This window comes from Durio zibethinus, chromosome 27, assembly GCF_047325235.1.
Source record: "Durio zibethinus cultivar Kanyao isolate XHJ-2024 chromosome 27, ASM4732523v1, whole genome shotgun sequence".
NCBI lineage: Eukaryota > Viridiplantae > Streptophyta > Magnoliopsida > Malvales > Malvaceae > Durio > Durio zibethinus.
This window is the reverse complement of record NC_143188.1, coordinates 15,008,297-15,019,220: the sequence shown is the minus strand read 5'-3', so window position 1 is coordinate 15,019,220 and position 10,924 is coordinate 15,008,297. Positions and strand designations below refer to the sequence as shown.

The window sequence follows — 10,924 nt, the reverse complement described above, 5'->3', positions numbered from 1 at the left end:
ATATAAAAATTTAAAAATAAAAAATATTCTACTTCCCTTATACTCTATTTATTAATATTTTTATATGCGTATCTTCGATCACGTAATTTATTAATAAAATATTAAAATTTTAATTTTAATAATTTTAAATATTAAAATATTTATATTTACTATTAATTTTATGTATGCTTAAAAACTTCAATCTCTCAAGTCTCAACTCTCAAAATCTTAATTAATTACTTTAAAAATTCAAGATATAAGGAAAGATTTTGTTAATAAGTACATGACATTCTTTAAAGTTAACTAAAATATTATTTATAAAAAACAATATTTTATATTAAGTAATTGATTAATAGTCAATATTATGAATTTTAATATATTAAAATTTTTATATAATAATTTTAAAGAGTATATTTTGAACACTTAGTAACCAAATTTTAAGAGAAATCATTAAAATTTAACATTTTTTATTTTAAAAATTTACCATAGACAAGTTGTCAACTTATCGTTATGACAAAATATGTTATATTTCAAATTTGAAAATTAATTAAGATGATTCATATAATCATTTTTAATAAATAACATTCAATAAATTTAAGATAAAATAGTCAATAAAACTCTCGAACAAAAATTTAATAATTATTTAAATCCTAATATTTTATTAAAATCAATTAAGCATTAAAATTTTTATTTTGGATCAATTAAGATTTTAAATATTTATTTTTATCCAATTAAACTTTTAAACATCTATTTTCACTCCATTTGAATCCTTGATTAGATGAAAATTGATATTAATAGTTAACTAATTTTTATTTAGGCTTAATTGATTAAAATAGATATTTGAAGATTTGATTAATTGTAATAAAATAAAAAGAGCTTAGGTGATTATTATTAAATATTTGTTAAATAATATTTTTTATCATGTAACCTAAATTTAAAATTTAAATCTCAACACTTATAATCTCTTTTTCTATCCTCATGATGCATCTCCTTTGTACCAAAATATATATGTCATACTTCATCATAATTATATATGTGAAATTAATGCAAACAAAAAGGAGGATTGCAGTTTAGAATCAATTGTGTCGAAATGAAATAATTTAGTGATTAAGTTAGCCCCTTCTTAATATAAAATGTGGATCAATGTAACACGTTTATAATTATTATTAGAGATCAAGGTAAAATTTGACACTACACTATAATTTAGTAATGAAATTTCCCAATTCAATTTAATTTTATTCGATGCTGTCATTATATTTTTAATTTAATTGATTTTCTAAAAATTATTGAATTAAATATATTATGAAATATTATATTAATGCTTTCAATTTCATTGATTTTTTTTAACAAAAAGTAACAATATTATAATATTTCATGGAATAATTTGTTAATGCAAAGGTAATTTTCATCAATTTTGTTACTTTCTGTGTAAAAAAGTAAAAAAAATTAAAAATAAAATGATAAATTTAACAAAAATAAAATACAATGACAAACTTCATATTAACTCATAATATAATGATAAATTATTATTATTATTATTGTTATTATTATTATTGTTGTAAATATAGGATTTTTATCCAAATCCCATATATATCTTATCAATTTAGTGGAGTGGATATATATAATCCTAAGCTTTTTAGGTTAAGTTGATTTTTCATTAATATTCTAAGGTAGCAAAATGGAATTCAAACCTAAAAACCTTCTAAACTTGCCAAGATACAAATTGACAAAAAGGGTCAAAAAAAAAAAAAAAAAAAAAAGAAGAAATCTAAGCATTAAACAACATGAACCCAAAAAGAATTTGAACCTAAAATGATATGAACTATAGTTTTGATAAAAATTTGTAATAATCCAAATTTGATACCAAAATATATAAAACTCAATTACTAATTTTATTATGACCCTAACCCAATTTGTACTTGAGATAACTTGAATTGATGTAATATAATTTCGAAATAAACTTATTTGAAATTATCTGTTTATCACTTTTTCTTTAGATTAAATGGAAATCATCTTAATTTTTTATTCTTTAATAATGTTTTAAGTAAATTAAAATCGTAATATGATTTTTGCAAGATGCCTTATTGGTGCTTTCTCTCTTCTTTCTGATGTCAATTACTTATTTAAGTAACTTCTTTTTTTTATTATTTGGATTATGCTTTTAGTAAAAAATTAAGCACCAATATGCTTTGTATAGCTTCTCAAAGTGCTTTGCCTTCAAATTTTTTTCATTTTTTTCAATTTATTTTAGTAAATCCAAATGTATCATTTTTTTTTTTTTTTTTTTACTATTTGATCCTTGTATGTTGGTTTTCCTTTCTTGTTTGTTTTCTATATCTTTTCTTCAAACTTATTTTTTTTAGTGATATCCAATAAGAATACCATCTTGCATAATCCACTTTGATATGGTTGTTCCATGTTAACATTTAAATTTTATTTATTTATTTATTTTTATAAAAGAGATCATAGTCTAAAGATAAGAAAAGAAATGACAAATAATGCTGGAATTAGAAATTTTATCTAGTAGGAGCTTAGTTCATATATACTAAATTATAAAAAGAACGATAATAACAATAATAAAGATAATAGTAATAAAAAAATAAATTTTCATACATAGTTATAATTATTAAAAATTTTACAAATAACATTGCGCAATTTCATATTTTGAAAACGTTGCCTAATAATTTTGTTATAAATACTTTTGAATTATCTATTTTAATATATACAATTAAGTTATTATTCAACTATTAATTTCTCATTTGATTAAAAAAATGAGTTTTCAATATATTTATTTCTAAAAATGATCTTTTTATTGTGACAATGGTAAATGACAACTGATAAAATAAATTTTAGTTTCAATATATAATTTTAAAATTTTTTTTTGGTTTAAGTTGGGGCTCAAACCCTCGTTGAGCCTTAAAAGGCTCCGGTGATAAATGTTTAGATTTAAATATTAAATTTATTTAATATTATCATTTAAAAATATTTGCATCAATAAATTAAGTTAAAATTTGAGTATGTTTAATGTAACTCTTGAGTAAATTTCGAGTATGTTTAATGTAAATCGTGTTTTTTAGAATTGGTTATCTTTTATTTTATTATAGATGATGGGAAGAAATTTTTGAAATATTAATAGCAACTTTATATAAAAAGTAGAAAAATGTATGAGCTTATTATTAAAAAAACTTAAAAATAATAAATTACAAAAAAAAAACTCATTTTATATATTGTTAATGAAAATTTTAAATTTAAATGTAAAAAAATTGTGTCAAAAATTATAGTATATCTTATGGGACATATTTAAAATAATATGATAAATAACAAATATTTATAAAATTTTAATTCAATTTGTGAAATTTAAAAATTTTATTAATAATGTATATAATAATCTAAATATTTTGTTAACTGAAAATTTTGAAATATTAATAGCAACTTTATATAAAAAGTAGAAAAATGTATGAGCTTATTATTAAAAAAACTTAAAAATAATAAATTACAAAAAAAAAAAACTCATTTTATATATTGTTAATGAAATTTTTAAATTTAAATGTAAAAAAATTGTGTAAAAAATTATAGTATATCTTATGGGACATATTTAAAATAATATGATAAATAACAAATATTTATAAAATTTTAATTCAATTTGTGAAATTTAAAAATTTTATTAATAATGTATATAATAATCTAAATATTTTGTTAACTGAAAATTTTGAAATATTAATAGCAACTTTATATAAAAAGTAGAAAAATGTATGAGCTTATTATTAAAAAAACTTAAAAATAATAAATTACAAAAAAAAAAAACTCATTTTATATATTGTTAATGAAATTTTTAAATTTAAATGTAAAAAAATTGTGTCAAAAATTATAGTATATCTTATGGGACATATTTAAAATAATATGATAAATAGCAAATATTTATAAAATTTTAATTCAATTTGTGAAATTTAAAAATTTTATTAATAATGTATATAATAATCTAAATATTTTGTTAACTAGTATTCATAAATAATCTGTTATATATTTTATATAAAAATCACAATTAAAAATAAAAAATTATAAATATCAAATTTTAAAATTTAAATATTAACTTTTAAAAATGAATATATGAATTGAACTATTATATGAATTATATGAATGGGCTTAATTTAGATTGATTTTTCAAATAAAAAATATTGAAGTTTACTTACATTGAAGAATTCAACGCGCCAGTGATGAGCGTGAAGAGGAGAAGTACTCTACGAAAAGGACGTCTAAGTGACTGTGGGAAACCACTTGCAATTGTGGAAGCACACGTGGGTAGGTACCATGTTGCATGTTAGCTAATTTTCAACTAGGAAAGAATCATCACGTGGCACCACCCCAGCCAATCTGATCAACCATCTGTCCATACACGTGTAATCCAATCAAATCCTGCTTAAAAAAAGGATGAATAAGTTGATGATTGAGTCTCCCCATGTGAACATGTTTTTCTTCTGCTTCCCTCAAAGCTCAATGGCTAAAGGCTCGAAGGGGCTTTGGCCTTGCCCTTGGATTGATGGTGATTGTTTCTATCTCCAGAAACTATTGTTTTTTTCCCATGCTTTGCCAAAGATGGTCAAAGTCCAAAATTCCCCCCCCCCCAATTTCCATTGTAGCCAACAATTATTGCCTCTTCAATGAAAAAAAAAAGAAAAATCTTGCCTTACATCAACAGTAATGGGGTCTTCTTGGCAGATTTTGGAAGGTGATTCCTTTGTCTTTGGATACATGGAACTTGATTTTGTCTTTCAATTCAATGATTTTGAATTCAAAATTCAAAATGAAGTGATATTTATATTTAATAAAGTGTCATAAAATGATCTTTGCATGCTATGAATTGAATTTAAGATTTTGCCTATAGTCAAAGGTCTATGCCTTTTAACCCTAAAAAAAATTATATATAGCAAAAGTTAATACTATTTTCATTTCTAATATGGGGAAATTCCAAAATGATTTTGTTTTAATTATTTAAGAGCAAAAGATTCAATTGTAGTATGCACTTAATTTTTTATGATTTTTTTTTTGTTTTTTAGTACTATTTTGTCAATTGCCACCATGTTAGGACAATAAAAAGGATATATATATAGGAATTTGAGTTAAACAAGCAATGGAGAATTGGGAAACAAAATGCATGAATCTCATACAAGGCCTTCTTATACATAGAGTAAATTTATATCCAAAGGAAACATACAGTCAAAGGAAATGGTTGGTAGAGAAGTCATTTAAAAATGATTGTTTATCATTTTAATCATAACTCATTGTCAAGCCTTTCAAGTCTTAATCACGTTCACATGTTGTCAAAGGTAAAGATATACTATACTTATCAACAATGATTTACTGAAACTGAAGGGGTTTGACAAAGATTGAGAAGCTTGAATAGTTTGTATGGAGTAACTATTTTACCCTAATAAAAAAAAAAGAAAAAAAGTAAGAAAACTGTTTTGGAACAATTTTAGATTTTTTTTTTCTTTTTAATTTTATTGATAAAATTTTTAATATGATGGTTGAGGAGCTTGTCCGAAGTTAACTAAGAAGGTAGATGTATGTGTGTAAATGATACAATAATATTCGTAAGTTATTCGAGCTTGATTTCAATAAAATTTGAATTCGGCTTGATTATTATCGAATTAAGCTCGAATTTAAGTAACTTGATTCATCGATTAAATCGAGTTCAAGTTTTTTTATATCCGACTCAAGTAGCTCGCGAGCTTAATCAAGTTTTTATATTTAAATATATTTTTATTATTTTAATTAATAAAATATCTCGAACTCGAGCATAAATAATCAAGCTTAATTGAGCAAACTCGAATAGCTCAATTTTTGTATCGAATCAAGCTCGAGTATGAAAAATAAAATTCGATCGAGTTCGAGCTGAACTTCGAATTTTGAATCGAGCTTGATATTATATCGACTTGAACTCAATCAATTATACCCATAAATAAACGTGATTTATTGCAAAAAAAAAAATAAATCGAAAGCATCAAAGATATTATTTTTGGAATAAATATGTTTAAGGATTGGATAATACGTTCGAACTAGAAAGTTTATTCGAAAATCTAAAGGACATGAATATAGATATTAAACTCGTTAAATGAATCTGGATAAATAAATGAGGCTCAATAAAAAAAATAGGACCAACCTTAAGTTTCATCATTTAAGATTCAAGCTCGACTTGAAAATTAAAAAAATATATTTTTATTATAATAAAATAAAGTCGATTTGTTTTATTTTTTATAATAAATAAAATCTATTTGCTTTATTACTTATAATAAAATAAAGTAAATTTCTTTTTTATACAAAACAATGATTTATTTTTAAATTATATTCAATAAAATTAAATTGGACTTAAACTCAAATAATTCACAAATTCAATTAAAATTAATAATTTATAAAAAATAATTTTTTTTCAATTTTAAATACTAATATTTTGAACGAATTTAAATTTTATTATTACATATAAAAATAAATTTAGACATAAAATGAGGTTCAAAAAATCAAACAGACCGAATCTAAATTTGTTTAAAGTGTTAGAATATCACACTAAACTCAACCCGACCTGAATCTAGTCTAACTCGACTCATGAATTAATTTATTTTAAATACTCTAATACATAAATCAATAAAATATGTAAGAAAATAAAGAACGAGAGAGAGTGTACAATTGCGAATACGTTGCTTGCTTTATTTGATTTTACCTATTCTATCTTATAAGCCAACATGTGATTAATTTGATTTATCAAATTTTAAGCTTATAAGAATTGTTGTCGATATGACAGCCAAAGCATAATAAATTTGATAAATAAAGTTTGGGTTTACAATAAAACAATTAGAAACAGAGTGTTTTGAAACGACTTCTAAATTTGAATAATGAAGACAAATGCCAATATCTTCAATTTTATACAACACAAAATAAAAGAAATAAAAATAAAAATAAAAATCATCAAAAGTAACACTAAAGCAATAAATAATTTTATTAATTATATATCAAATGACAGTTGTAAAAATCTCATTACTAAATTCTAAATTCTAGTAAAAATATTGTTATATTTAAAAAATCAATGGTATGAAAAAAAGTTAAAAATAAAACTAATAAATCGATTTGGGTTCTCAAGAAAAACAATTAATCTAAATCAAAGTAAATCATATAATGGTAATGCTTAGGTAGTTTTATTTTAAAATTAAATAAAAAAAATAAAAAAAATAAATTAATAATCAATAATTAATAATACAATTAAAAAAAATAATTTTTACGACTATTTGATAAAAGATACATGTATTGTTTTTCATAATTCAAATATTGAAGTTCAAATCTCTTTTCCTCAAAATAATTTTTATGTGAATTTGAGTAATTAACTCATGTGTATCTGAAAACTAAGTGTTTTCATGTTAAAAAAGCCGACTTTAAGTTATTGTGTAAAATATTAAAATTTATATATATATATATTATTTTATATAAAAGTTATATATTATAATTCGTATCGATACAAAGATATAAAATATATATTTTTAAATTTGTTAAATTCATATATAATTATTATTAAAATTTTAAATCATATTATTTTTGTATCTTATTTTTATATCGTATTCGTTTAGTATCATCATATTTTATTTTAAAATGTTAAATTTAATTTGAAAAATATAAAAAAATATATTTTTAATTTTGTTAAACTCATATATAATTATTATTAAAATTTTAGGTCATATTATTTTTGTATCCTATTTTTATATCACATTCGTTTGGTATTATCGTATCTTATTTTAAAATATTAAATTTAATTTGAATATCTATTTTTGAAAAATAAAAATAAAAATAAAATTACATAAAAGGTTTTTTTAAAGGAAAGCTTATTTAAAGTTAAGCCCAAATCCAGGCCCAAATTAAACTGTTTCTTGTTTGTTGCAGATTTGGTAAGCACAGCCCTATCCCAATATATTTTGCTGACGTGGATCATCCTTATGATTATTACCTCAAAAAGCCGCACTCATGTACGGTTTCTTTCTCTACGGTTGCTCAATTCCACGCATCAATGAATGTGCTTTTATAATCAAACCTAGCGTTTGACAAAACTCTCAATAGGGTACAACTAATTAAGCACAAAATTTTAAAAGATTGCAATAGATTTTCACCGCAGCTGAATAAAACTCCCTAAACCTTCTCGCTATAAATGACAAATATTTTTCCTGCTTTCGTTCAAACTCTTACACCCTAGCCGCTTCCTTCATTTCCCTCTCACAAAGTTCTTTGCCTTTTGCTTTATTCTTTTCATAAAGGTAAAGATTATTGTTTTTGCTTATAAGGGTTTGTTCTTTGTATCCATTTATTGAATTTTTCTCAAGAATAAATATTTTTTAAGGTTGTGCTGATGGTTTTCTTTTGGGTTTATGGTTTTGATTTGTTCTGATCTGTTGGTTTTTTGAGTTAATTTGTGTTGTTTTATTGATTTTAGTTATGGGTTTTTTCTTTTCTTTTCTTTTTTGTTTTTAGAGTTCATGTTTCATGTCTCTTTGGTCATGGAGAAATTAGAACATAAATGTTATAGTATTGTTGGGGATGGCTTTTAAGTTATTTTGAGCATAGCCTGGAGTGCCTTGGTCTTGCTGCTAATTCCAGTTCCTTTAAATTTTTTTCACAGTAGTGTTGATACTGTAAGACTGCAAATGGTTTCATATTATTATCTATATATATATATGTGTGTGTGTGTGTGTGTGTGTGTGTGGTTTGTTTTGGTTATTAATTGGGCTATCTTGCCTTTTCAACTAACTTGTCATATTGTTTTTGTTTGTGTGGCTTGATGGTGTTGTTGCAAAAATGATACAGTCAGGTATTATAATGGCATTTTCTGGCAAACTTGGAAGCCTTCTGAGGCAAAATGGGCAAATCCCAATGACATCCATGCTTAACTCTATTCGCTTCATGTCAACATCAAGCAAAAAGCTTTTTATCGGAGGTACTGATACATATTCAATTGTTGGTTGAATATTAGATTTGAATAAAATTTATTGAGTATTTGACTTGAATCTATGGTTCTTAGGTCTTTCATATGGAACTGATGATCAGTCTCTCAAGGAAGCATTTTCTGGATTTGGTGACGTCATTGAAGGTGAGTTGTATTGGTAATGCTAATGATACTGTTAAGGTTTTTGACATCGTTATTAAGTTGAATATTTTAGTTGAGCATATGAATAGTAGCCTCGTTTCTTGTCTGGCAGATGAATGAGCTGCTTTATTTTGGTCTAGCACATTAAGTAGTACTAAGGAGAAATGTGTTTTATCCTTTGTTCTGTCTTTCATTTGCTACGAGTGACTAGTAATAGCCAACAAAGAGTGGTTAGCATTGTTAATGTGTTTGTTAGTTGTTTGCTGTTTTTTTATTGGGTGTCTTGGGTACAGAACACATAGCTAGCCATGTCTGGACTCTATGCTATATGTGGTGGCTTGTAGTATCTAAATGGTTATTAATTTATATTGTCGATTATTGCATACCATATCTCTATCTTTCTTGGAATTTTCTCATGGAAGAAGTTGAAATTATAACAAGTTTGCCTTGTATACCTGGTTAATATTTTTGGCCGGTGAATTTTTATGCTTAGGAACAATTGTTACTGGTATCGTGTTTACCCAGTGATAACATTATTACATTTTTATGGTGTTGAGGATGGTATGAATGTAGTGCTTGTTTCTGTTCATGTTTTCATTCTTTGATTTATGTTGATCAGCTAGGGTTATCATCGATAGAGACACTGGGAGATCTAGGGGCTTCGGTTTTGTTAACTTTGCTGATGATGCATCTGCCAGCAATGCCTTGTCAGCCATGGATGGTCAGGTGAGGAAAAAAATGTTGATATGTGGAACCTGTTTCTGCTGAATTACTAATTGACATATTTTTTCTGAAATTGCAGGAACTCAATGGGAGAAATGTTCGAGTAAGTTATGCCAATGAAAGACCTAGTGGCCCTCGATCATTTGGTGGCAACAGTGGTTTCAATGGTGATGGAGGCTTTGGAGGTGGATTTAGAGGGGATTCTGGTTACTAGGCTCCTGCATCAGAATTTAGCCATGGGCGTGTTTCTAGAGCCTGTAGTTTACTTGTTTAGATTTGAGGATGTGTTTATTTATTTTCAAGGTGTGCTGAACTTATGCAACTGCTTTATTCTATCGGATCAAAATTTTTGCCGATTTTTGCATGTTATTATTTAATATTTATATTGGCAAGGTAAGCTTTTGAAATCGCATGGTGCGATCCTAATGTGCTCGTTATTGCATGTATTGTGGTTAAAGTATCTTGACTCTTGTTTGTTGCAGGGGAATTTTATGGTATCTGCCTGCATTAAGGAACTGTGAACTTAATTTACAGGTCCACAGCCCTGTTTGAGAGCTTATATCTCTCATTTCTTGAGTTATAACCCTGTTGCTCTTTACTCTTGAGTTAGGGTGGGAAAGGATAACCATTTAAAGTTGGGATTCTTTTCCTTGGATGAGTTATATAGGATTGAAGGGAAGGAAATTCTATATATATATATATATGTATGTATATATAATATATATAATTCTTTTGCTTTAATCTCCAAATTCTTGGAGCTCAATTGTTTGTCAGATGTTTCTAGTTAGGCAGATATAAAGTCTTGTTCTATCTATTATTTCACATTCGTTTAGTTAATGAATGTATACCTATTTCTTTCTACACCTTCCTTGCATTTCTCTGATAACGTTTAGTTTATTTTTTAATAATCATAAATTTTGTATAGTTTAAAATGCTGAATTTACCAAATATTCTTGATTATAATTTGGTTTATGGTCGGTTGGATCAGTCAAGGTAATAACCCTTAGAATCTATTTTAATAGGTGGTGAGATTGAAAATAATAATGAGGATAAAATTAATTGTTAGAACAGTGGAATTAGATATTATATAGGTAAGAGTAAAAT

At 24.6% G+C, this 10,924-nt stretch overlaps 1 protein-coding gene across 2 annotated transcripts; it reads left to right on the top strand.

Moving 5' to 3' along the window:
• The first annotated feature begins 8,133 nt into the window (after positions 1 to 8,133).
• Positions 8,134 to 10,227, top strand: LOC111279780 (glycine-rich RNA-binding protein 2, mitochondrial-like). Of its 2 annotated transcripts, none has more exons than XM_022866814.2 (5): positions 8,134 to 8,270; positions 8,818 to 8,947; positions 9,032 to 9,100; positions 9,717 to 9,823; positions 9,900 to 10,227. In XM_022866814.2, exons 2-5 carry the CDS (start codon positions 8,830 to 8,832, stop codon positions 10,032 to 10,034), a joined length of 429 nt encoding a protein of 142 aa, XP_022722549.1. In that variant the 5' UTR covers positions 8,134 to 8,270; positions 8,818 to 8,829; the 3' UTR covers positions 10,035 to 10,227. The 2 variants fall into 2 exon arrangements, with proteins under 2 accessions (XP_022722549.1, XP_022722550.1); XM_022866815.2 differs by having other exon boundaries at positions 8,141 to 8,270; positions 8,822 to 8,947.
• Positions 10,228 to 10,924: the final 697 nt, after the last annotated feature.

Bases quoted from the DNA above. Each gene is read 5' to 3' on its own strand.
- LOC111279780 (XM_022866814.2), top strand. From the start codon at position 8,830: ATGGCATTTTCTGGCAAACTTGGAAGCCTTCTGAGGCAAAATGGGCAA. The intron at 9,101-9,716 runs GTGAGTTGTATT...TATGTTGATCAG, and splicing joins ATTTGGTGACGTCATTGAAG to CTAGGGTTATCATCGATAGA. The intron at 9,824-9,899 runs GTGAGGAAAAAA...CTGAAATTGCAG, and splicing joins TGTCAGCCATGGATGGTCAG to GAACTCAATGGGAGAAATGT.